Here is a 27,363-nt window from a genome sequence, read left to right as displayed (position 1 = left end):
TTTTGTAAACATTTTTCATGTGGTCACATGCCCGCAAAGCTCTAGTTTATCTGTGTAAATGTTAATGGCCAACAACAGGGCTAAATCGCATAGAGCAGTGATGTCACTTGCCAGCACCCATATCTCTAGGGGTTGTCAGTGGGAGAGAGTGTTCATGCCCATCAGCTGAAAAGAAAGGAGATAGAGCTGGAGCTTTGTGGTCATGCAGCAGCACAGAAAACCATCACAAAAGCATTAACATTGTGATTTAGAAAATGTATGCAAGGCCACATTTTAAAGTTGTTTTACATTTTAGCTCTTCTTTCGCCTTTACCAGCTATCACTTACTGAATAAGGCTTAGGTCAGAGGAGAGGGCTGGTGAGGAGGGACAGACTCAACTGCAGCAGCAAAGAGACATGTCTAGGTGTCCCCTCAGTTTGGTATTCTGAACACTAACACATTGTTAAACATTGATTTACAGAAAGAAAATTCTATTCAAGTATGTATTACTAACTGAAAAATACCTTCTATTGCCCTCAGCCTCCTCCAAATCTCCAAATTCCTTTTTATGGGCTGCTATGATCCGGCCTCCTGTACACTGTATGTAGGAACGTGACCACTTTCTTTTACACGCTCCTGACTATGGGATTTGTAGTGTGCATAGAGTAGTACACGTGACCACAACTGACATGCACTGCCCATTCAAAACAAATGGAGAGGTTTGGGAGCTCACAGGGGACATTACAAAGAGGCAGAAAAGCATAGTAAGAAATCATTTAAAGTGATAATAAACCCTTACATAATCCCATTCAAGTGGTCGGTCTCAGATGAAAAACAATGATAAATTAAATCCTCCTACATAAACTATATATTTTTATCTGCAGCTCCTTCTCCTCCAAAGCTCTTTAAAGTATACTGATCAGATGGCTATTCTGGGCTTGCAGAAGGCAAGGGCGTGGGATCTGAAGTCACACAGTGCACAGCATAGAGCTGAGTGTAAGCTGAAACCTGAGTGGAGGAAAAGAACAAACCCCACTCTACACAGCCTCACTGGGAAACATGCACACATGAGGCTGTCAATTACTTGCTGTGTACTAAGTGGGGGAACGTCTCCAAGGATTACCGGGTATTAGGGAAAACAGAACTGACTCATGCAGATAACAGAGGAAGGGGAGGGCAGGCGTGAACCACACTAAAGCTGAGTACACACGAGCCAAATATCGGGTGGCACCAGCCAGTTCAACACAAACTGTCTGACATTTGGCCCGTGTGTTTAGCAGCCGGTCCCACAGAGGCCAGACTGTCGAAGGGCCATGACAGAAAAAAAGTCTGCTGATTGGTGTGTTCTGGCAAGGGGGCAGTTCCCCTGTCAGAACACAATAGTACAGCGGGGGACATTGCTGTACTAACACCGCTTCTGTTAGCACAGCGATCTGTCAGTTTTTTTTTTCTATAGTTCAGGTCGTTACAGTGTGTACAAGGCTTAAGTGCTCTAGACCAGCCTTTCTCAACCAGGGTGCCTTGAGATTTCTCCAGGGCTGCCTTGGCAAAATGTCTAAAAATTGCCCAAAACATGTATACAAGCCAGCGGGTGGAACAAGTCGGCTTTCTAGTTACACAAAGCCACAGGTTTTCATTGTGCACCATAAAGACCTTCTAGCCACTGGCGTCCTGACAACCAATGACATCATCAGTTGATAAGGATGTCAGCTGCCTGCACAGCATCCTAGTTTGACCCTCCCCTGCCCCTCTCCATCAGTGCTGGGGTCACATTAGCTCAGTGAGGGAGAAGAGAAACATTGGAATACTAATCAGTACCAGTGTGCAAAAGTGTATTGGCTTTGAAGGAGTAAATCACCTCTAACGTTGGGTGCCCTACATGTGTGAATGCGTTATATAAAACTATTAGAATAGTTTTTCACATTTTAGAAAGGGGTGCCTCAAGACTGTCCATCATTTTAAAGGGTACCTTGGGACTGTCCATCATTTTAAAGGGTGCCTTGACTGAAAAAGCTTGAGAAACACTGCTCTAGACTGAATCAGCAAGTATACACTATATAAGGATATGTTTTGTTCATTTTAGAGGTCTGCAACCACTTTAATAAAAAATAAATGACAGGCCCATTAAGTAGTGGATTTGTATGGACTATTTTTGAAAAATAGGGGTATCGTTTGATTTCACTTTTAGTGCATGGAATCAGAATTTTTACATGGGAAGCTAACACAGGGTATTTTTTACATACAGTCAGGTCCATAAATATTGGGACATCGACACAATTCTAACATTTGTGGCTCTATACACCACCACAATGGATTTGAAAGGAAACAAACAAGATGTCCTTTAACTGCAGACTGTCAGCTTTAATTTGAGGGTATATACATTCAAATCAGGTGAACGGTGTAGGAATTACAACAGTTTGCATATGTGCCTCCCACTTGTTAAAGGACCAAAAGTAATGGGACAATTGGCTTCTCAGCTGTTCCATGGCCAGGTGTGTGTTATTCCCTCATTATCCCAATTACAATGAGCAGATAAAAGGTCCAGAGTTCATTTCAAGTGTGCTATTTGCATTTGGAATCTGTTGCTGTCAACTCTCAAGATGAGATCCAAAGAACTGTCAATATCAGTGAAGCAAGCCATCATTAGGCTGAAAAAAAACAAACAAACCCATAAGAGAGATAGCAAAAACATTAGGCGTGGCCAAAACAACTGTTTGGAACATTCTTAAAAAGAAGGAATGCACCGGTGAGCTCAGCAACACCAAAAGACCCGAAAGACAACGGAAAACAACTGTGCTGGATGACCGCAGAATTCTTTCCCTGGTGAAGAAAACACCCTTCACAACAGTTGGCCAGATCAAGAACACTCTCCAGGAGGTAGGTGTATGTGTGTCAAAGTCAACAATCAAGAGAAGACTTCACCAGAGTGAATACAGAGGGTTCACCACAAGATGTAAACCATTGGTGAGCCTCAAAAACAGAAAGGCCAGATTAGAGTTTGAAAATAATTCAAGGTCCTCCTGCGCTATGAGAGTGAAAGTATAAAACCTATTGACTAGCTGCCAGCACTCTAAACTGATACCAATCCACAGTGTCAATAAATCATAAAACAGTGCAGCGCTCTAAGAATTAAATAATAATAAATCAATAAAATAAAATAAATATGAATAAAATAATAGTGCCAAAAAACATAAAAAATGAGTGCCAAACCATAATAGAAATAAAGACAAGGTGTCAAACCATAAAAATAAATGGTGTGTACACAATTGATAATAATAAATCACACTCCAAAAGAAACCATCCAATATAAGAAAACTTAGCAGTGCTCACATAGTGCCACAAAAAAAAATGAACATGAATAAATGCATCCAAAGCAATGTCCTTATAGTGAAAAAATGACATAAATCTTAGCAGTGCTCACATAGTGCCACAAAAAAATGAACATGAATAAATGTATCCAAAGCAATATCCTTATAGTGAAAAAATGGCATAAATCTTAGCAGTGCTCACATAGTGCATCAAAAAAATTTTTTTTTTTTTAATTATTTTTTAATAAATAAACGTATCCAGACCAATGTCCTTTTAGTGAAAAAATGACAATAAATCATGCGACGTGCAATAGTGATATTAAATGCAACACGTGACTGTGCCAAACTCCTCCTCGTGAGCAGCTAAATTGCCTCCTCACCTCCTCCTACTGACCCCTGGGGGCCAACAGGCTTGCAGGATCACCCTGGATCCTTAATAGATCATGGTCAGCAGCTTCCTTCCTTCCCTGGATCTCCTTAGAGGGGCTCCTATTTCCCCTATTCAGCCAGGGCGGTCCTGAAGAGTAATAGCTCACAATCCAGTGAGCCACAAAAAAAGCCTCTAAGTGCAGTATTCAATTAACTCAGTTTTATTTTAAAGAGTAAAAAAGGTTTCACTCACATTACAGACAATCTCCCTCCTCACTGATGTGTGGGTGTACTGCATGTGGCTGGGACCTCTTGGGTGTAGCAAAATGGCGTCTCCCGCCGGAAATGCGTCACCACGCACCGGAACTACGAACTCGCGTACCTACGCGTTACGTCACCGTCTACTCGTGACTTCGACCCAGATGAAGTCACGAGTAGACGGTGACGTAACGCGTAGGTACGCGAGTTCGTAGTTCCGGTGTGTGGTGACGCATTTCCGGCGGGAGACGCCATTTTGCTACACCCAAGAGGTCCCAGCCACATGCAGTACACCCACACATCAGTGAGGAGGGAGATTGTCTGTAATGTGAGTGAAACCTTTTTTACTCTTTAAAATAAAACTGAGTTAATTGAATACTGCACTTAGAGGCTTTTTTTGTGGCTCACTGGATTGTGAGCTATTACTCTTCAGGACCGCCCTGGCTGAATAGGGGAAATAGGAGCCCCTCTAAGGAGATCCAGGGAAGGAAGGAAGCTGCTGACCATGATCTATTAAGGATCCAGGGTGATCCTGCAAGCCTGTTGGCCCCCAGGGGTCAGATTAGAGTTTGCCAAACGACATCTAAAAAAGCCTTCACAGTTCTGGAACAACATCATATGGACAGATGAGACCAAGATCAACTTGTACCAGAGTGATGGGAAGAGAAGAGTATGGAGAAGGAAAGGAACTGCTCATGATCCTAAGCATACCACCTCATCAGTGAAGCATGGTGGTGGTAGTGTCATGGCGTGGGCATGTATGGCTGCCAATGGAACTGCTTCTCTTGTATTTATTGATGATGTGACTGCTGACAAAAGCAGCAGGATGAATTCTGAAGTGTTTCAGGCAATATTATCTGCTCATATTCAGCCAAATGCTTCAGAACTCATTGGATGCCGCTTCACAGTGCAGATGGACAATGACCCAAAGCATACTGCAAAAGCAGCCAAATAGTTTTTTAAGGGAGAGAAGTGGAATGTTATGCAATGGCCAAGTCAATCACCTGACCTGAATCCAATTGAGCATGCATTTCACTTGCTGAAGACAAAACTGAAGGGAAAATGCCCCATGAACAAGCAGGAACTGAAGACAGTTGCAGTAGAGGCCTGGCAGAGCATCACCAGGGATGAAACCCGGCGTCTGGTGATGTCTATGCGTTCCAGACTTCAGGCTGTAATTGACTGCAAAGGATTTGCAACCAAGTATTAAAAAGTGAAAGTTTGATTTATGATTATTATTCTGTCCCATTACTTTTGGTCCCTTAACAAGTGGGAGGCACATATGCAACCTGTTGTAATTCCTACACGTTCACCTGATTTGGATGTAAATACCCTCAAATTAAAGCTGACAGTCTGCAGTTAAAACACATCTTGTTCGTTTCATTTCAAATCCATTGTGGTGGTGTATAGAGCCAAAAATGTTAGAATTGTGTCGATGTCCCAATATTTATGGACCTGACTGTATATCATTTACTTTAGAATGCTATTTTTTGTCAAATGAAAGCTTTATTGAGTTTACAAAAACAATCATAAACGACTCTTACCAAGACTTCACAGTCACAAGTATGATAATATGAATACAGTAAAAGATATTCTGCTCCTTATACTCTGCACCTCCACCATCAGCATGTGCCAAGATCCTCCACATTACAATAATCAAACAACTTTAGAATGCTTGGTGGGCAATGTAAATAATAGTGTTTGAAGTGAATTTTTCAAATTAACATCTACAAGGCATGATATGTAACATGCCTTCACAACACATTTCATTGCACAGTTTCCTGGAACATATAGGCTACATTCTCATTAAAAGAGAAGTCTAGGAATATTTTTTTTAAAACATACTTACCTAGGTGGATGCAGTATCGCTCCAATGCTGCATTTGTCCCCCTGGCTCTAAGAGTGAGTACTGTGTGATCAAACACTGCTGGTTGCTCAGTTCTCCCAGCCACTCTGAGCAGAGAGCGGTGACTGTCAGTCATTGCTCTCTGCTCTGCCAACCCCAGCGATCACTGGAGTGCTGGGCTTTGGAGGGGGCAGGATTGGCTGCTCAGGCTCTCAGTAGATCCCTGAGAGGCTGAGCCACATGCTGGTCCAGAGCCTGGACCGGCACTGTGATGTCAGCCGACAGTGGACTTTAGCCCGCTGTCAGCTGAAAACAGTTCATAAGAGTGCAGAACGAACTGCATTCCTGTGATCCACAGTAGAAGTGCAGCTAAACTTTAATAATTTTTAGCTCATAAAAATGTCCTTTTAGTGTCCACAAAGAAAAAGAAAGCAATTTAGCTCTGAAAATCCATACTAACTAAAGGTCTGTTGAATTTCAAAGTAAGATGATCCCTTAATGATTGCTGGTTACATTTTCTTACCTCGACATTGAGCTCCGCCCCAGCGTCTAGTAACATCTGCACCATCGCTTCATCACCTCTCACGCAAGCGTACATCAGTGGGGTCATTCCCTATGTGGAACATAAACATGTGGATTACCTATGGCAAAATATACTTTATCCCTATCATAAATACAGCTAATGTTACTAAGAGCTAGATTTCCCATTCCAGATGGGTGGCAAATGAGACTCAATACTGCTAACGCATGGGTGGTGATTGCAATGTTACTAAGACCTAGATCTATCAATCCAGATGGGTGACTTAACAATGCTCACGTGTATGTGAAAAATGTAAGTGACGCAACAGCCCTTCAGTGAAAATGAGCAATCAAATTGTTAACCTCCACCTTTATAAATATTCCATTATAGCTAAAGGAAAAAAAAACACTTTTATATTGGAGATGTCATATCACTTGCATTAGATGGCATACTTACTTGCTCACTCATGCTATTTATTCCCTCAGGACCGAGGAGAGTCACAGCTTGCTTGACTAAATCCGTCCTGCCACAGTTCAACATTCTAAATCCAAGGTCTTGTTTAAACTTAGCTTCTGTGGCCACTGCGTCAAGTTTGCGAGATGCACAAAAACAGTCGTCAGCCCTGTACAAAATAGACAATGAGACATGAATTACGGTGAAAATCCATTCCCAGTTTTTAGCAGACTAAAGTCTTTCAGCATTAACGATAACGTTTATGAAAATGTACAGTTTCCAAAGTAATAACTTAGAATTAGAATTTCTAGTAGCGTCCATATCTCTAAATAATATAATATATTATTAGTTTAGTCTCATGTTTTTTGATGATGTGAGATAAAAAAATGTGCAACATAATCTGCATTTTTACACAATAAACAGCATTCCACCATTCCATAGCACTGACATGCTTATCTTCCTCTGTTGCAGTTTCACTTTCACTAACAGGTATCCTTCCCACCCCCCACCCTGTGAATTAGAAAATAGGATGAGAAGCAGCATACTGATCAGCTTTTCTGTCTGTCAGTCTGCTCTTTCCTCCAATCAGCATGCTCCTTGAATTGCAACACACCTAACTAGTTACTCCTGCTGCTTCTTTCTCTCACTACTCTAAGCTCTGCTGTACAGTGACTGCAAAAGCTGATGATCTGCTTGTAAATTTGAGGAAGTGCCATTGACTACAGAGCTGCATTAACTTGCATCTTTTATATCTGCCTGGAGTTCACTTTTAAACCTGTAGCATTATCTGCAAATTAAAGTACATACTTTAGCTGCCGTGGCTCACAGTCCACTCCTGGAAGCAGGAGACGTGCGGCCTGTCGTACATCATCGCTATCCACAGAAAAACTTCGGCGATATCCGGCATGAGCCACAGCTACTCGTATCCATTCCATCAGGGGTGGGAGCATTAGGAACGGCCTATGAAAACAGAGGGAGAGATGGTCAGACAATCGCCCAGTTCATTGCAGTCATTACATTTTTGTCTCTTTTAAATATGATTAATAAATAGAGCTTTGCTGGCAGCCTTATGGTCCTTGGCGGTTCTCCCATACCGCAGTGCACCTTGGGAGCATTCCAACTGAGAAGACTGACAACCATCGTGCAATCTGTACAATCTCATAGCTAATGTAACCTTAATACATTGCGTATGATTGCAGATTGCTCTGCGTCCCTTGCTGTTAAATATTAAGACAGATCAGCTTGGATTTTGCTAATTCCCTTTGAAAGCTATTGACAGGTACGATGTCAGAATATAATTTGAAACAGAACTTGTCTTTCTCCAGGTCAGAGATGGTAAGAAGTAGCATTTTTATCCATTTTTTTAGGATTCTCTTGGAATCTGCTATATATCCTGAAGGCCTGTAGGTGGTTCTATCTATATATCTGCTTTTACCACTAATATTTTAGGACACCTTAAAGCAGACAAAAACTAACCAGTAGAACATGGGGTCTCCAAACTTTCTGAACAAAGGGTCGGTTTACTGTCCTTCGGACTTTGAAGCGGCCGGACTGTGGCCAGTGTGAGTAGAAAATGCCCCGACATCAATGGGAATAAACAATGCCTCATCATTGGTATTGATTGGAGGAATAGTGATCAATTGTTGGTAGTAGGGGAAAAATAGTTCCCCATCATTGGGATCAGGGAAAGGATTAGTGCCCCATTGTTGGTATCAGGGAAAGGAATAGTGCCCCATCATTGGTGTCAGTGGGAAGAATAGTTCCATACCATTGGTGACAGTGAGATGAATAGTTCAATAACATTGGTATCAGTGGTAGGAAGAGTGTCCCATCATTGGTATCAGTGGGAAAAATAGTTCCATAATATTGGTATCAGTGGTAGGAATAGTGCCTCATCATTGGTATCAGTGGGAAAAATAGTTCCATAATATTGGTATCAGTGGTAGGAATAGTGCCTCATCATTGGTATCAGTGGGAAAAATAATTCCATAACATTGGTGTCAGTGGTAGGAATAGTGCCCCATCATTGGTGTCAGTTGTAGGAATAGTGCCCCATCATTGGTGTTATTGGTACGAATAGTGCCCTATTGTTGGTATCAGCAACAGTAATTATACCCCATTGTTGGTGTCGCTGTAAGAAATAGTGCCTTGTATCTGTGGGTGGATTAGTGCCCCAAGGGCCTGATAACTACAAGAAAATGGCCACATCCGGCCCCCGGGCCACAGTTTGGAGACCACTGGTGTAGAAGAAAGATGTGGGATGCTGCTCTTCTAAAGGCTCATGCACATGGCAGATTAGGGATGTCCACTGCCCAGATCAGCTGATTTCTGCAGCAGGAACCACAAGTTGTTTCTGATCAGCCACAGGCAGGACGAAAGTACAAATCAATGACAGGCAGACACTGTCCACAGCTGCTCACATCTAATCGCACAAAGAGTGACACCTGCGATTCGGGAGGGATGTGCTCCCCCGACCCGATGTGTCTGTGTCCATGGGAGCACATCCATCCCTAACCACTGGTAATTACTCTAAGTACGTTTACTTGTGGACAGTGTCAGCCTGTCTATTTCTACATGGATTTATTATTATATATGGATTTTTGATGCATATATTTTCATATTAACTTGTTCTACATATGTACACATAAACCTCAAGTTTGTATTGTATTCCTCTACATGAACTTAAATCTTAACAAAATGTCTCTTACAGTGGGGCTGCTGCTCTATTGAAAAGGTTGTAAAGTTTCAAGGTTTTGTACCTTCCTGCATTCTATGCAGGAAGGTAAAAGACCTTCTGTATGCAGCAGCAGCCCTTAGCCCCCCCAATACCTACCTGAGCCCCATCTCGATCCGGTGATGTGCACGAGAGCCTCGGCTGTCTGGGTCTCTCCCTCCTAAGACAGCAAAGGGAGCCATTGGCCAAACACAACCAGTGAGCCAATGAGGAGAGAGCGGGGAACAGGGCTGAGCAGCGGCTGTGTGTGAATGGACACACAGAGCAGCAGCTCGAAGGCATATGTGCCCGGGTGCCCCCATAGCAAGCTGCTTCCTGTGGGGGCACTTGGCAGGAGGGAGGGGCCAGTAGTGTTGGTGGAGAAAGATCAAAGCTGTTCTGTGCAAAGCCACTCAAAGAGCAGGTACTGTAAGTATGACATGTTTGTTATTTAAAAAAAAATATGCCTTCACAATCACTTTTATTGCTTGTTTTTATAGGAAGAGCATAAAAAAAGCAGCTATACTAATATTATTCCTCACTCCTGTCGGCTTCCTCCCAGCTGCACAACCGGTCCTCTAATGCCACTCCTCTTCGCTGTTACTCTTTGCTGCTGTTGGTCACAGGCACTGTGATGTCATCACATACAATGCAGGACCAGTATTGTAAGTGAGAATGCTGAAGGGCCTGCCCACACCCTAGAATGTCAGAAAGAGCAGAAGATTGCTGTCTGCCAGCGAAGGGAGGAATAAAATAAGTATAGTAGCTTTTTCTGTTCCCCTAGACCAGGGGTCCCCAAACATTTGAAATAAGGGGTACTTTGATAACATTTTTACATTAGCATCTTCCCACACTTGTGCATCTGACATTATTCCTGAACTTAAAACGTTCGACTTCAAAAACCATCGGACACGCATGTATGGTTTTACAAGAGTACAGCCATTCAATCGTATTTAACATGAGCTACTAGGAAGTGGCAAAGCTCTGGGCATTTTACACTAGGCAAAAAATGGACAGTAGAGAAATGCTCCTTGGCATTGGTGGTCAGTGGAGAAATACCCACTTATTTTAGTGGCCAGTGGAGAAATGCCCCTTTATTTTTGTGGTCAGTGGAAAAATGCCCCTTTATTTTTGTGGTCAGTGGAAAAATGGTCTCTTATGTTGGTTGTCAATGGAGAAATGTCCCCTTACAATGGTGGACAGTAGATAGAAATGCCCCTAGACAATAGTGGACAGTAGGAGAAGAACCACTTTACATTGGCGTCTATGTCACTCTGCTCTCTATTCCTATCAGCATGCTCGCTGTACTGTAACACAACTCATTTGCTCCTTGTACCGCTTCTCCCTTCCCCTGACTCTTCTGTGCAGTGTAATATAAGAGTCTGATACCATGTCAAATTCAGGTACTTACACTGCTTGCATTTATAAAACGTAAAGTGTTAATAAACCCACAACGGTAAAATCAGTCTGTATATGCAGTAAGGCAAGCTTGTTATACTCACTGAGGAACCTAAGGGGTAATCCTCTGCATTGTGTAAAAAGGCTGTTTGATCCTGATCCTCCCCGTCTTCCAATGTCCCCTCTTATATCCTGATAAGACATATTGTGTGGAGTCACTCTGCACATGCTCAGTTTGGTGTGTATTGCTAGACTGTTTTTTTTTTCTTGGGAGAGTGCATGTGATCAGCACAGGGCCCATCAGCACTGTCCAGACAGAGATCAGGGGTTCTGCATCCTCCTAGAGCAAAATAAAAACTCCTCCTACAAGCTTTAACCAGTGCTCTGCTGGACACTGCCCAGCAAAGGTGGACCAGTGTGAAAGGGCACTTACAAAAAAATAAGGCCATGGATAAGGATAATGACTACAGAGCTGCATTACATTGTGTAGTTTATGTCCTCCCAGAGTTCAGCTTTAGGTCTTTATTATAAATGTGTCCTTCACTAAGAGAAAGTGAGCTCGAAAATGCACAGGAAGGATTCCCCAGAGATTGAATTACAGCGGTCGGTACTAAATCAGACTCTAGCATTTAACGCTGCATCACTTAATTCCCCAGACCAAGAACAAAGATGGTCTAGACGATGTACATTTCAGATCACTTACAAGCACCTTCAGGACAACCTTGCTGAAATATTTAAGAAGTGTATATAATACATAGAAGATGGCATGTCATTCCTGCTATATACACTAGAAAGTCCCATTACTTTAGCGACAGGAAGTATTTTCCCTAACATCATATGAGTGATACATCTGTGAGTTGTTAGTGTCACCTATCAATGTCTCTACAGATGTTGAATATCTAATTATAATTTACTATTTGTCACAGCTGTATAGCTGCTTTAGTTTTTTTGATATTATCTGTTTCCATGACCCAGCCTTCTTCTCCTGATATTAATGTGCAAACAGCTAAATATACAGATGGAAATATACACATGGGAGCTTTTATTACCTTCCCAAAGATGTGTATTTCTGTACATTCTGTTCTGAGATTTACACAGCTCTGTCACGCAGCTCAACCCTTTCTGACAAGGGAGGGTAATGTAATAAAAATAGAAAATGAAGTACAACACGTAACTATGAGGTCCAAATAAAACTTTATTCCAATAAAAGTCAGTCCTCGGCTAGCCTGTGGTGTGTTCTTCAGTGGTGTGGTTCAGTCCGGTTCTCTATACGCTATGGCCGCATTAGTGGAGCAGGAACAACAGCAACAGAGATAAATCAAAAAGCAGTGAAGAGACCCCCTAGAGGAGAGTGGGATAAGTCCATCCATCTATCCAACTCCAAGAAACCAGGTTTCTGGGAAACAGCAAGACCCCCTCCTGGAAAAAGGGAAATACTCCATTTATCCCTCCATCCATCTGGGACAGGGATATATTGTCACAGTGTGGCCGCTGTCCCTGCTCACTTCAACCTCCCTCGCCGCGTCCACTCAGGGGGAGGGGACCCCTGCGGCGAGGATCACGGCCCCCAGCAATCTAGCCGGAGGAGCTGTGAGCTGTATTAGCCCTCTACTAATACTCCAGGGTTGGGAGTACCCGCTGCCCCTCTGCTAATACTCCAGGGCTGGGAGTATCCGCTGCCACCCCCCTAATACTCTGGGGCCTGGATTTACCGCTGTGCTGTGTGCTGGAACTGCTTTGCTGTGGGCTCCACGATACTCTGCATAATACTCTGGGGCCCGGGTTATACGCTCTGCTGTGTGCTGAGGAGGTTCGCCCCCCCTTTTTCCGTCGCCTGCTGTGAGCCAGGACATACCTGCTGGAGCCGTGAGTGTCCGCAAGCCGCCTACCTCCCTGGAAGCCGCCTGCTGCTAAGCATTCGCAAGCCGCCTACCTCCCTGGAAGCCGCCTGCTGCTAAGCATTCGCAAGCCGCCTACCTCCCTGGAAGCCGCCTGCTGCTGAGAGTCTACAAGCCACCTACCTCCCTGGAAGCCGCCTGCTGCTGAGCGTCTGCAAGCCACCTACCTCCCTGGAAGCCGCCTGCTGCTGAGCGTCTGCAAACCGCCAACCTGCCTGGAAGCCGCCTGCTGCTGAGCGTCTGCAAGCTGCCTATCGTGAGTGTCCCTAGAAGCCATGAACTGCCCCTATTGTGTGCTCAGACTACCCTTGCCATGAACTGCCCCGATTGTGTGCTCAGAATACCCTTGTTTGCACTGTCTCATGGCGTGCCCGGAGTATAGCTACCTGGACTGCCCCCTGAGGGTTTGAGCCATCGCTACCCGAACTAGACCCCATAGTCAAGATCCCGCTGAGTCCCCGTGAGCCTGATGCTGTCCCTAGAAAGCTGTGTGGGAGCTGTGCTGAGGGCAGACCCCATAGTCAAGGTCCCGCTGAGAACAGTGAGCCTGATGTTGTCCCTAGAAAGCGGTGTGGGAGCTGCGCTGAGGGCAGACCCCATAGTCAAGGTCCTGCTGAGTCCCCGTGAGCCTGATGTTGTCCCTAGAAAGCTGTGTGGAAGCTGTGCTGAGGTCAGACCCCATAGCCAAGGTCCCGCTGAGCCCCGTGAGCCTGATGCTGTCCCTAGAAATCTGTGTGAGAGCTGTGCTGAGGGCAGACCCCATAGTCAAGGTCCCGCTGAGTCCCCGTGAGCCTGATGTTGTCCCTAGAAAGCTGTGTGGAAGCTGTGCTGAGGTCAGACCCCATAGCCAAGGTCCCGCTGAGCCCCGTGAGCCTGATGTTGTCCCTAGAAAGCGGTGTGGGAGCTGCACTGAGGGCAGACCCCATAGTCAAGGTCCTGCTGAGTCCCCGTGAGCCTGATGTTGTCCCTAGAAAGCGGTGTGGGAGCTGTGCTGAGATCAGGCCCCATAGCCAAGACCCCGCTGAGTCCCCGTGAGCCTGATGTTGTCCCTAGAAAGCTGTGTTGGAGCTGTGCTGAGGTCAGATCCCATAGCCAAGGTCCCGCTGAGTCCCCGTGAGCCTGATGTTGTCCCTAGAAAGCTGTGTGGGAGCTGTGCTGAGGTCAGACCCCATAGCCAAGGTCCCGCTGAGTCCCCGTGAGCCTGATGTTGTCCCTAGAAAGCTGTGTGAGAGCTTTGCTGAGGTCAGACCCCATAGCCAAGGTCCCGTTGAGTCCCCGTGAGCCTGATGTTGTCCCTAGAGAGCTGTGCGGTGGTTGTCCTGAGGTCAGACCCCATAGCCAAGGTCCCGTTGAGTCCCCATGAGCCCGCTTACCGTGAGTGTCCCTACAAGCCGCATGTTGCGGAGTGCGAAGAGCTGCCCCGATTGAGTGCCTTCCCTAGTTCAATAAAGCTTTGTGTGTTTACCATCTTCTTTGTGTGTTCTGTCCTGCCTACGTTTCCGTCACATATATATATATCCATTCATCTCTAAGTCCATTTAAAGGGACACCAGCTGTATTTGACCTCACTTAACGGTTTGACCATATAAATCAGGTGAGCGCACACTGGTGAAGGAGCACATGAGAAGAAGTTTTGTGGACTTTTTTATATAGTTTTCACTAGTGGAAGATATCACAAATAGTCACGGATTGTTTTTGGAAATAAGCATATGTGGACTCACATATGTTATTTAAAATTAATTTAAAATAATTTAATAATTAATTTGAATCATATATTGTATACAGGTACGTATACATTTTTTTGAGTTTCTTCACAATTTTCATCTAGTGGAGCGCGGCACATTTATTTGTTTTTTGATACACATGGGAGCTTTTTTACCTTCCCAAAGATGTGTATTTCTGTACATTCAGTTCTGAGATTTACCTAGCTCTGCCACACAGCTCAACCCTTACTGACAAGGGAGGGTAATGTAATAAAAATAGAAAATGAAGTACCACACCGTAACTATGAGGTCCAGATACAAATTTATTCCAATAAAAGTCAGAGGGACAATCCAAAGATTGGGTAGCCGTTCCTTCAAAGCACATGCGATGGTGATGTCACTGGCGGCTACTCAGGTAAATTTCACAGTACATGTTTAGGAGATATTTACGGTACCTACAGGTAAGCTTTATTATAGGATTACCTGTAAGTACAATACAAAAAAGGAAGTTTACTCCCACTTTAAAAGTTCATCTTCTGTCAGCTGTCAGTTTGGAAAAGTCGTTGGTGCAACCTACATATGTGTAACGTACAGTAGTGATGGTCTTCTCTATCTAGCGGCCAACATACACACTACTAATCTTTATCTTAATCATCCAACAGTAAAAATAAAAGGTTTTGACTGAAATTTAAATTTAAATTCTAGCACTAGGGTTGTTGGTTTGAATCCCAACCATGGTACCATCTGCCTGAAGTTTTCCCTGTGCTGGCGTGGGTTTCCTCTGGGTATTTCAGTTTCTCCCCACACTCCAAAGACATGCTGGTAGGTTAATTGGCTCCTGTCGAAATTGACCCTAGTAAGTGTATGTATGAATGTGAGTTAGGGACCTTAGATTATATACTCCTTGAGGGTTAGGGACTGATGTGAATGTACAATATATATATATATATATATATATATATATATATATATATATATATATATATATATATATATATATATATACTGTATATGTAAAGCACTGTGTAAATTGATGGCGTTATATAAGTACCTGTGATATATAAATATTGATCTTCACTTCAGGAACCCAATATCTTTACTAGAATGCAGACTGGTGCTAAGTATTCCACCATACTTGTACGTCGAGTTGTAGTTACTCTCTGGCTGTACTAAAGACCTGGGGCGGACTGAGAACTCATGGGGGCCCCCGGGCAATAGGGGATCATGGGGCCCCTGTGTCCTTGCCCAAACTCAAAAAAGACTATGAAAAAGGTACCAGGGGCATCTCATGGGGCCCCCTACTGCCCCCGGGCCCTCGGCCAGTGCCTGAGTTTCCAAATGGTCAGTCCGCCCCTGCTGAAGACCACATTCTGAACCACTCTAGGTTGGAGCCAACCTCTTCATCAATACTGATGCCTCGTGGAGTAATCCATGTTCCTATAGAAACTCAACAGACACTTAACTGGAGGCTGATAATTTCTTAAAGAATCAGTTCATCATAAACTGATGTCCTATCAGTGGACGGCCACAGATTGGTTGAATAACCAGCTGGCTTCTTATATACACTATATTGCTAAAAGTATTGGGATACCCCTTAAAATAATTGGATTCAGGTTTCCCAATCACTTCCATGGACACAGGTATATAAAATCAAGCTCCTAGGCCTGCAGACTGCTTCTACAAACATTTGTGAAAGAATGGGTCGCTCTCAGGAGCTCAGTGAATTCAAGCGTGGTACTGTGATAGGTTGCCACCTGTGCAATAAGTCCATCCATGACATTTCCTTGCTACAAAATATTCCACCGTAAACTGTTAGTGGTATTATAACAAAGTGGAAGTAACTGGGAACAACAGCAACACAGCCACAAAGTGGTAGGCCACGTAAAATGACAGAGCGGGGTCAGCGCATGCTGAAGCACGCAGTGCGCAGAAGTCACCAACTGTCTTCAGAGTTAACAGCTAAAGACCTCTAAACTTTATGTGGCCTTCAGATTAGCACAACAACAGTGAGCTAATGAGAGAGCTTCATGGAATGGGTTTCCATGGCCGAGCAGCTGCATCCAAGCCTTACATCACCAAGTGCAGGACAAAGTGTGGGATGTAGTGGTGTAAAGCACGCTGCCACTGGACGTGTTCTCTGGAGTGACGAATCACGCTTCTCTGTCTGGCAATCCAACTTGCCTGACTGTATTGTGCCAAGTGTAAAGTTTGATGGAGGAGGGATTATGGAGTGGGGTTGTTTTTCAGGGGATGGGCTTGGCCCCTTAGTTCCAGTGAAAGGAACTCTTAAGGCGTCAGCATATGAACACACTTTTGACAATTTCAAGCTCCCAACTTTGTGGGAACAGTTTGCGCATGGATCCTTCCTGTTCCAACATGACTGGGCACCAGTGCACAAAGCAAGGTCCAAAAATAAACGGATGAGTGAGTTTGGAGTGGAGGAACTTGACTGGCCTCCACCTTAACCTGATAGAACACCTTTGGGATAAATTGGAGTGGAGACTGCGAGCCAGGCCTTCTTGTCTGACATCAGTGCCTGAACTCACAAATATAAAGTTGTATTCTGTCATACAAGAATTTTCGTAACTTTAGTAACCTTTTCATTTTCAATATGAGACTATCGTGCAAAGAAAAAAAACAAACAATCATTCATCTGCTATTCTCATCATGTGTGCTAGACTTTGGGCTTCCTTATCACACCACTATTCAATCAACTCATATGGCACCATATTTAATCTGCAGTTGGGAGAGGTAGCAGATATTGTTCTATGCCAATCATTCCTACTTTGCTCCATCTCTCTAATTTCTTTAACCAGCACCGGCACTTTAGCACACATCAACAACAATATGGAATTTAAATAAAAATGTATTTAGAATTTCAGTTGCTGTGAAAAGATGAAAGGAATTTATTATGAATGATTACAGTTACACATAGCATGATTTAAAGTACTGCCAACACACATGGTGAAACAATTACTGTATGTCTGGCACCGTAAAGTGCCTAAATTGTATTTATTAGTGTAATAAAAATCCTGTTTAACAATCCCACGGATCCTGCAGGCGCCTTCTATGCAACTACTGACTTTCTGAAAGTCTTAATTTGCATAATCTTATACAGACCCCTCTGAATACTGATAGGCTGTACTGGCCCTGGTAATAATTATAGGGAAGGGATGCATATGCCCATCCCATACTGAAAGTCTTTGATCCAGCAGGGAGGAGCAGCTAAAGCTGGCCATAGATGGTGCAATTTCCTTTCCTGCAACCATCGGTTGCAGGAAAGAAAATCACTCAATTCCCCCATCAACACTGACTGTGTTGATGGGGGGAAACCTTCCCATTCAGCTATTGTGCTCTCATGGCAGGGGAAGGGGGGGGGGAGCCATCCCCACCAGGAGAACGCAGTAATTACTGCTAGTGGCTATAATAGCCGATAGCAATAATCGCATGTGAAGTTGATCGATTAAATCAACTTGGGTACATTCAGTCTGCCCATACATGGTTCGAATATCAGCTGGTTCCTGCTAAACCGGCCAAGATTCAAACCATCTATGACTGGCTATAGTGGGATTTATATTACAGAAGAGGGAAGATTTACTATGCAAAGTTGCACCATATTTTGCGCTCCCTAGTTTTAGTAAATAAACCCTCAGGAGCCTATTATTTAGAAATTAGCTCATCTTGAAATACAGGTTACTAAATACAGGTTACTACCATAACACAGGTTGACTTTAAGTTCAGATTTCTTTTTTTGTGTGATAATACTGTATTCTCTAGCTAAAATAAATACATTGAATTATCCAAAATTTCTATCTAAAAATAATCCCAAGATTATTGATTTATTCCTTCAGTGAGGCAATGGAAATTTTGTCATAGGGAACACCCTTTACCGATGGCATGATATGGGATTTTGGTCTTGCTTGAAGGCACCCTATCTGCCTCATGTTGCTCTGAACCCTCAGAAAACAGCACTTGGATGTAGAATTTGCACCTCAAGTCTGTTTTCTTGAAAAAAAAAACCACAAAAGAGAGGGAGTGGGGTTTTGCATATCGGGTGCTGCTATATGGGAGCCATGACGCAGCATTTCGAATGTTACTTTTTAAGGTACATAAGACAAGATCAGCTCTTCAGACAAAATATATTCCTCATCTATAATGATTTAACAGACTCTACTCCCAGAATTTTATATAATTCCAACCCAGAGAGAAAAGTGGCTGTCTCTCATTGCTAATTATATATGTTTTCTAATGAATAAAAGGTGAGACCTCCTGCGCTTCTGCCTCCTAACAAACTAAACTAAGTGCAGCTGCCCACATCCAATCATATACCCATAGATCTGTATAGCAAATGTAATATAAAGTGATGTAGCACTTACACAAAATAAATACTGTATAAACAATAAATATTGTGCAAGTGAAAAATAAATGAATATCAGTGCAGCCCGTGGGTTGTGAAGCTACATGAATATATAAATCACACAAGAAATGAAAGTGAAAATAGTGAACAACCAATTTAAATAAGGATGATAAATCGAAATCTAGTGATCACACTAATTCCCTCCAATTGATCTGAATGAGATAAAAAAAACAACTATAATTCTGCTCTAAAAAATCCAATTGAAATACTGTATTAAACACATGTGTACAAATACACTTGAATGATAAAAAAAAATAAAAACACAAGTGAACAGTACATAAACACATATACTGCTGCATGCGTATTGGTGAAAAAATTATATTCCAACGTGTATATATAATAAAACACTCCCTTTAATTCCCCACAAAATTCAAACCAATAAAAATATTATAAAGTCCAAAAAAATGGTGTTATTTCAAAACACTTTATCTTCCAACAAAACACCCGTTTCAAGTGAATGATCACACGTATCCATAAGTGGCTGAATTACGCGCTCACCTCAATGCTTCGACCTGCTAAGGGTCAAAACGCATTTGGATCACTCACTAGGATCCTCCATGCAAGAGACTCCTTCTGAGATAAGGAACCCTCTCTGCACAGCAATATCCCTTCACAAACTGGTATTATGGCAAAAATACTCTCCAGGTAGGATATGGCCAATAATCTTTTAGACCCAGAGCTTTGGCTTTCATGATGTCGGCCTTCACCTGTCCGCGCCCGGCATAATCCGTCACCAGGAAGGGCCCTGTGCCTCCATTGACGTGATAGGTTACCAATCTCCCTCCCCTCTGAGGTGACAGGCTGCCAACACTTCCCCCCTCCCGGACGCGACCTTCTCCAACGACATGGGGGGATTTGAAGGGAGTGTTTTATTATATATATATATATATACACGTTGGAATATCATTTTTTCATTAATGCGCATACAGCAGTATATGTGTTTATGTATTGTTCACTTGTGTTTTTATTTTTTTGATCATTTGAGTGTATTTGTACACATGCGTTTAATATACTATTTCACTTGGATTTTTTAGAGCACAAATATAGTTTTTTTTTTATCTCATTCAGATCAATTGGAGGGAATTAGTGTGATCACTACATTTCTATTTATCATCCTTATTTAAATTGGTTGTTCACTTTTTCCACTTTAATTTCTTGGGTGATTTATATATTCATGTAGCTTCACAGCCCACGGGCTGCACTGATATTCATTTATTTTTCACTTGCCAGTCACCTGAGTGTGTGGGGTCACTGTATATGCACAATATTTATTGTTTATAAAGTATTTATTTTGTGTAAGCGCTACATAACTTTATATTACATATATATGTTTTCTAATTTATTGTACAAAAGTATAATAAAAACTAACAATGCTGTAGAAATATCCAGTGAAGGTGGCTATCCTTTGAAGTGTTGCAGCCTATGTACGTATTATGAACTAGATATGTCACTGGCTTCTAGAAAATGGTTGTTCTGGTCCAATTCTTAACTGTCTGTTACCTATTGTTATGAGGCACACCTTAAAGAAAGATGGCCTATATTTTCCTCGCTTCAGCTGGTAGAAGGGCTAAATGTTGCATGGCAACCTCTGTCACAGCACAAGTTAAATCTGTCCAGGCACGTCTCCAACAACTTTTTCTGTTTCCGTGTGTTAACTTGCATCTGTGCACATTTTACGGTGTAACTGAACAAATCTCAGCTCTTTCCAAAATAAACCGCAAATTCAGAGAAATAAAATATAGTGCTTTCTCTATGTCCAAACACACCGAAGTGGCTTTTCTCCACACTTGAAAATGGATTCAGAGCAATGACAAAAGGGCATTGTGTGAGGAGCATGTGCTGAAGCCTAATATATATATATATATATCATGTATATAAAGAGCAAAAATTCTGAGGATTTGATGAGCCTTACATTTTTTGATAAGCTGTCTGGTACCTTAGATATATACTTAAACTATGGAGGCCATGAAACAAAAATTCCAAGGACGTATTAATTCTTTTCCCATTCAAATGTGCTACCAATACGTTCCCCTAATGCAGTGTTTCTCAACTCCAGTCCTCATGGACCCCCAACAGGTCATGTTTTCAGGATTTCCCTCAGATGAAACAGCTGTGGTAATTACTAAGGCAGTGAAACTGATCAAATCACCTGTGCAAAATAATGGAAATCCTGAAAACATGACCTGTTGGGGGTCCATGAGGACTGGAGTTGAGAAACACTGCCCTAATGTGAGGCAGCATTGGAATTCTATCTCAGGTGAAGCCCTCCAGTGGTGATCAAGGACAAGATTCTAAATGTGCCTCAAATTTGCCTAGCTACACCATATGGCTAAAAGTTTGCAGATCTCTAACCACAACACCTGTATATGAACAAAAGTATGGGACACCCCTCCAAATTACAGAGCCCAGGTATTTCCAGTGAAACATACTCTTAATAACACAGCTTGAAAAACATATTAGACAATTGTGCACTTCCACGTATATGCCAACATTTTGGGGAAGGCTCTTTTCGGTTCTAGGTTGACTGTGTAGCTTTGTAAAGAAATGGTTTGACGAGATGTGTGTGGAGAACCTTGAGTGGCCTGCGTAAAGCCCTGATGTCAAGACTATTGAATGCCTTTGGCTTGAACCAGAACACTGCCTGCGAGTCAGGTCTTCTCATTCAACATCAGTAACTGACCTCACATGCAATTTTTCAGCTGAATGGACACATATTTCAATATCTTGTAGAAAGCCTTCACCAGAAAAGTGGAGATTATTAAAGCTGCAAAGAGGGGAGGGTTAAATCCATAGCATTGCACATGGTTTTAGAACAGGATGTCCATCCAGCTCATACAGGTGTAATGGTCAGGTGTCTTTTTCGGCCATTAGGTGTACACATATAAGGACTTCTAACTTTGCTCTGACCTTGTGGATTTGATCTGTCTAGTTGTTTCAAGTCATTTACTCAGACGTATGATGAAGTATGGCTTCTGGTGCAACATTTGTTACAGAAACTACTGAGGGAAGCAGAATCTGTTCTGTAACAGTCTAAATTGCAGGAATTGAAGTAGGTGGGTCTGAGTGATAGTGGGTATGGCTGGCGTCACTTTTATTTCACCAGACAGCATCCTGCACTTTCCGCTGAATGCAAATTTTCAGTTACTGAATGTTTAATAATTAAGCAGATTTTATGAAGTAATAAAATCTATTTAACCATTAAAATGAGGTAATACGTATGCAGTATGTCAAATTAACAGGGAAGATGTTTGAACTGGATGAGGCTGCAGAAAAAAAACATCATTAGAGCCAAAATTGAATATTTGTGTTTGTTTTTTTTCTTGTGCCATCTGCTTACTTTGAAAATAGCTTACAGGGCGTGTGTTACGAAATAACATGAATTATGTCTCTCATTAATTAGTACATTCCACACGCTTACATCTTCAAGTGTGGAATTACATCATTAGTAGAAAACATGTTTTTCCATGGAAAAGCATAGATCATGGCTGTCAATTGTCTTTGGTTTCCAGGAGCAACTGTGAGACCGTGAGCCTCTTCTGTGCTCTCCTCCATAAGTAGTTTAATGTGATTGCTAAGAGGGAATTCCTGACAATGGATCCAAGAACTGCTCCATGGATCCAAGCCATAAATACAACAAACTCTAACCAATGAAAGCACTATGTGGCCAACAAGAGCGATGTTAAAGAGTATGACTGATCCAGAATCAGGGGAGACAATCTCCTTGACCAATGAAAGCATCTGGTGGCCAACAAGAGCATCCCTAATGTACAAGAGTATGGCTGATGTATGGGGCTGAGGCCCAAAATGAAAGACCACACTTCCCCAAACAATGAAAGCACCTGGTGGCCAACAGCATATAGTGGACAAGAATACAGCTGGTAAATGGTGTGAAGCCAAAAATCATGGAAATTATACAAAATGAAACCTCAGTCAGAGAGGCACAAAAGAAGGCACTAGTGGTTAACAAAAGGTACAAGTTCTTAGGCGTAACCTTTAGTTTTAGGTCCCATTCATACAGGGTGTACTATACTGTAGGCCTGTACAGGGCCATGTTTACCCACTTGGGGATACAAAAGTGTTCCATGCGTCCCAGTGCAAGCAGTCCTATTAATGTCAACTGGGACACAGCAGCTGCTGAATTGCAATATGACATCCTTGTGGGTGTGGGTGCATGTCCCCAAACACAGACAGGGTGATTTCGGGGACATGCACCCATACCCACAGCAGCCACTGTGTCCCAATTTACATAAATGGGACTGCCTCCATGGGGATGCACGGAACACCTGTTCATCCCCATGCAGGTAATCATGGCCCTGCACAGGAGTGTGGTATAGTACGTCCTGTGTAACTGAGGCCTTAACATTTTAAAATAGAAAAGAGCTTTACCTTATTGCAAAACAATGCTATAGCTGGAATGCGTACGGGTTTGAAGCACTATATGGCTGTGTTTCCCTGCTGGGAACCTTCGCTCTCTCTGTTTGTCCTGGTGACCATTGTCACCAAAACAGAAAGTGATGGGAATCCAAAATTTTAGAGTTGTCACAGGAACAGGAGGTGAGGGGAAGTATTCCAATAGGGATACCTGTTCCAGTGACAACTGTCTAGCAGTGCATTTATCCTTGTTGTGGATAGATTTTGCTTTACTTCTGCTGTGTCTCTGGGACAGAATATGAAGGGAAATCTCCCTAACTCTATATAAAGACAGCAATAAAGGCAGGGGTTGTAACCCTTTCCTACTCTATCCAAATTTAAAAAAAAAAATGTTTTGGCTTTACATAAACTTTAAAGTATATCTGAACTGGAAAACAAAAATGTAATCTATTGCAGGCCCCTAAGATGTTTTGACTGCATTTGTTGTTTTTTGTTTTAACTACAGCTGTTTAACCTGCCATTAAAGTGGTAGTAAACCACATTAAATCGAAAAAAATAAAAAGGTCCCCCGCAGGCTCATGTCATAATGTGCTAGTATGCGCATTATGGGAGATTTACACAAAAAGCAGATTCCTCCAGCGACATGCTGTCACCGCTGGCAGGGAATCCATTTTCACCCGGTCTTCCTTCCGGGTTTGCAGGGTCTGGCCATCTCATGCCATCCATTGAGAGCGCAGTGGTGATGTCACAGGCTGCTACACATGTAAATATCTCCTAAAAGTGAATGTTTAAGAGATATTTACTGTACCTACAGGTAAGCTTTATTATAGGCTTACCTGTAGGTAAAAGTTAAACGTGGGAGTTTACTACCGCATTAACACACCTCTTGTTCTAGGGTGACAATGCTTACCCATTGTACTGTAACTAGGGAGAAGGATTGTTGCCACCTTAAAACAGGACGTGTGTTTTTAATAGGATAATCATGTGAAAATCCAGAAAGAAAAGAAAATTAATGCAGCTACCACATCTAAGGACTAATAAGCTAAAATATAATACATTTTTGTTAAGACTATAGACAGGGCTCAAAATGTCCACTCGCCTGCTCACACTTGGCGAGTGGAAATAACGTGGGTGCGGGTGTGTCCCACAGGGCCTTCTCACTGAGCGGGCTTGAGACTCAGAGATGGCTCAATCACTCTAGGGCAGCCTTTCTCAACTGCGGTGCCACCAGAGGTTTTCAAGGGTACCATGGCATCATGGTGAGTTGTGCCCAAGCTCCCGATCCCAAACCACAATGTACATCGGCACTGGGAGATCCGTCAGACTGCTGAATACTAAGCAAAGTTAAAGCAAAGGGAGGGGGAGTGTGAATACAATACCTGGCTGTGTGAGGGAAGGTAATGTACTACAACTTTTTATAGAGCTGTATACAAGTGTGTGTGTGTACATATGTATGTGTGTGTACATGTGTCTGTATGTGTGTGTGTACATATGTATATGTGTCTGTATGTGTGTGTGTATGTGTCTGTACAGGTGTATGTATGTGTATATGTCTGTGTGAGTGTGTACATGTGTCTGTACATGTCTGTGCGTATGTATATGTGTCTGTATATACATGTGTCTGTGTGTGCATGTGCCTATGTGTGTATGTATGTGTACATGTGTCTGTATGTGTGTGTGTGTGTGTGTATATGTGTCTGTGTGTGTGTATATACGTGTGTGTGTGTGTACATGTGTCTGTGTGTACATGTGTCTGTATGCGTGTGTTTGTACATGTTTCTGTGTGTGTACATGTGTCTGTTTGTGTACAAGTGTCTGTATGTGTGTGTGTGTACATGTGTGTGTACATGTGCCTGTATGTATGTGTGTACATGTGTCTGTGTGTGTGTAAGTATACATGTATGTGTGGCTTGGACAGGTTCAAGATTATGTGGTTATTATGGGTGGTAGATTATGGGGCATTTGAAGTACTGCTAGGTTGGATAGAAGGTAGGATATCATTGGTAGAGTTATGGTTTGCTGAGTGAAAGATTATGGGGGGTTATGGTTGTAGGCGGTGCAGGGTCTAAGTATGATGGAGTGTTTAGGGGACATTGGGGACCCTGATGTAATGTGAGGGCACGTGTAGAGGTGAAATTAGAGGTGGGGCAGTGTAGGGATTGGGTGGGGCAACTGGTGGCGAGTAACTCTAAAGGCCTGGCTAGTAGCTCAGGACTTGAAATTTTGAGCCCTGGTATAGAGGTGTTCTGTAGTCAACAGAGAGAGAGCTGGTAACAATGTAAGTAATACGAGTTCAGCTGATGAAGATCTCACAGAAAGTTCAGCTTAAAATATTTCAGACAGATTTTATTTGCATTTATTGAACAGATATTACAAGCACTTTTAATGGTATATTTAACGGTCCAGAAGGGATCAAATATCAAATCACAGATGTCTGTGGATCTGTAAAATTCTGTAGATGTCTATAATCAACAGACCAATCTTTATCTCAGCAGTTGTTTAGCAAGGATGCTCACTGAGCTGTTTTATACTCTTACAGGTAATAGAACAAAATAAAGGTGTGCATGAACAAAATATGCCCCAGCAAACATCGAAAATGTAAACATTAGCAATAAGAATCCTTAGCAGCCTGTTTATAATCATGAACATTGATATTGCACATCTTATTTTCATAGGAAGCATAGATTTTACTTAGAATACTACTTTAAAGACTTACCCTAATGCATAATTGGCAACATGTATTTTAGTGGCTGCACAGTGCTTAAATAAAATAAAAAAGCTCCCTCGCAATATAAATGTCTGAACAGCGACTGTGAAATCTAATCTAATGGTAAGAATTAGCAATTTGGCTTCATCAGATCTTGCATCCCTGAAACTCTTCCCTTTAGTTGCCCTTCAGATAGTCCTTCAGTTTAAATAGGAATTTGCAGGGACATCATTATTATTATTATACAGGATTTATATAGCGCCAACAGTTTGCTCAGTGCTTTACAATATAACGGGAAGCAATACAGCAACAATACAGTTCAATACAAGAGGGTTAAGAGGGCCCCGCTCCTTGGAGCTTACAATCTAGGAGGGAGGGGCTAGTGGTACAAAAGGTAGTAACTGTGGGGGATGGACTGGTTGGAAGAGTAGAAGATTCCATTATTAGCTGAGGGCAGGATAGGCTTCCCTGAAGAGATAGGTTTTCAGAGATCGCCTAAAAGTGAGCAGAGTAGGCGATAGTCTGATAAATTGGGGTAGAGAGTTCCAGAGGATGGGGAAGCTCTGGAGAAGTCCTGGAGACGAGCATGGGAGGAGGAAACAAGGGAGCTAGAGAGCAGGAGGTCTTGCGAGGAGCGGAGAGAACGGTTTGGGTGATATTTAGAGACAAGTTTGTTGATGTAATTTTGGGTTATGTAATTTGAGTTATAAATGGCTTTATACGTTATTGTTAATGTTTTGAATTTTATTCGTTGGGCAATGGGAAGCCAGTGGAGGGATTGGTAGAGAGGGGTGGCAGATACAGAACAGTTAGTAAGGTGGATGAGTCTGGCAGCAGCATTCATGATAGACTGAAGAAGGGATAGCCTGCGATTAGGTAGGCCAATGAGGAGGGAGTTACAATAGTCAAGGCGAGATTTAACAAGGGAGTGAATAAGTTGCTTAGTGGTTTCCGAGGTTAAGAACGGTCGTATCTTGGAGATGTTGCAGAGGTGAAGTCTACAAGATTTGGACAGTGATTGGATTTGGGGGTGAAAGGACAGATGGGAGTCTAGGATTACACCTAGTACCCTGGCATGAGGAGAGGGACTGATGATTGTGTTATTGATCTTGATAGAGAAGTCAGGGGAGGGGGCAAGGGGCTGGGGGAATACTAAGAGCTCAGTTTTGGAAAGATTGAGTTTCAGGAAGTGGAGTGACATCCATGCCGATATGTCGCTTAGTAGGTTAGTAATGCAAGAGGAGACTGAAGGGGTGAGGTGAGGGTTAGAACGATAGATTTGTGTGTCATCAGCATAGAGATGGAACTTAAAGCCTTGGGAGTTTATCAAGTGACCAAGGGAGGAGGTGTAGATGGAGAAGGGGTCCAAGGACAGAACCTTGAGGGACCCCTACAGAAAGAGGGAGTGAAGAGGAGGAGGCA

The 27,363-nt window shown here is 42.7% G+C and overlaps 1 protein-coding gene across 2 annotated transcripts in view; it reads right to left on the bottom strand.

The window, feature by feature from the left end:
* LOC149460556 (ankyrin repeat- and BTB/POZ domain-containing protein 3-like) overlaps positions 1-27,363 on the bottom strand; it is a 317,765-nt gene that overhangs the window by 28,955 nt on the left and 261,447 nt on the right. For both annotated transcript variants that reach the window (XM_089679466.1, XM_089679467.1), the window contains 3 exons: positions 7,542-7,694; positions 6,738-6,903; positions 6,285-6,374 (listed from right to left, as the gene is read on the bottom strand). In XM_089679466.1, coding sequence (XP_089535592.1) covers positions 6,285-6,374; positions 6,738-6,903; positions 7,542-7,694 — 409 coding nt within the window. The remainder of the gene's footprint in view (positions 1-6,284; positions 6,375-6,737; positions 6,904-7,541; positions 7,695-27,363) is intronic.

Source organism: Staurois parvus, unplaced genomic scaffold (assembly GCF_062004578.1).
Source record: "Staurois parvus isolate SC_StPar_1 unplaced genomic scaffold, SC_StPar_1.0 ptg000225l, whole genome shotgun sequence".
In the NCBI taxonomy this organism is placed as follows: Eukaryota; Metazoa; Chordata; class Amphibia; order Anura; family Ranidae; genus Staurois; species Staurois parvus.
The sequence above is the reverse complement of the archived record's forward strand: the minus strand, read 5'-3'. Positions and strand labels throughout refer to the sequence as shown.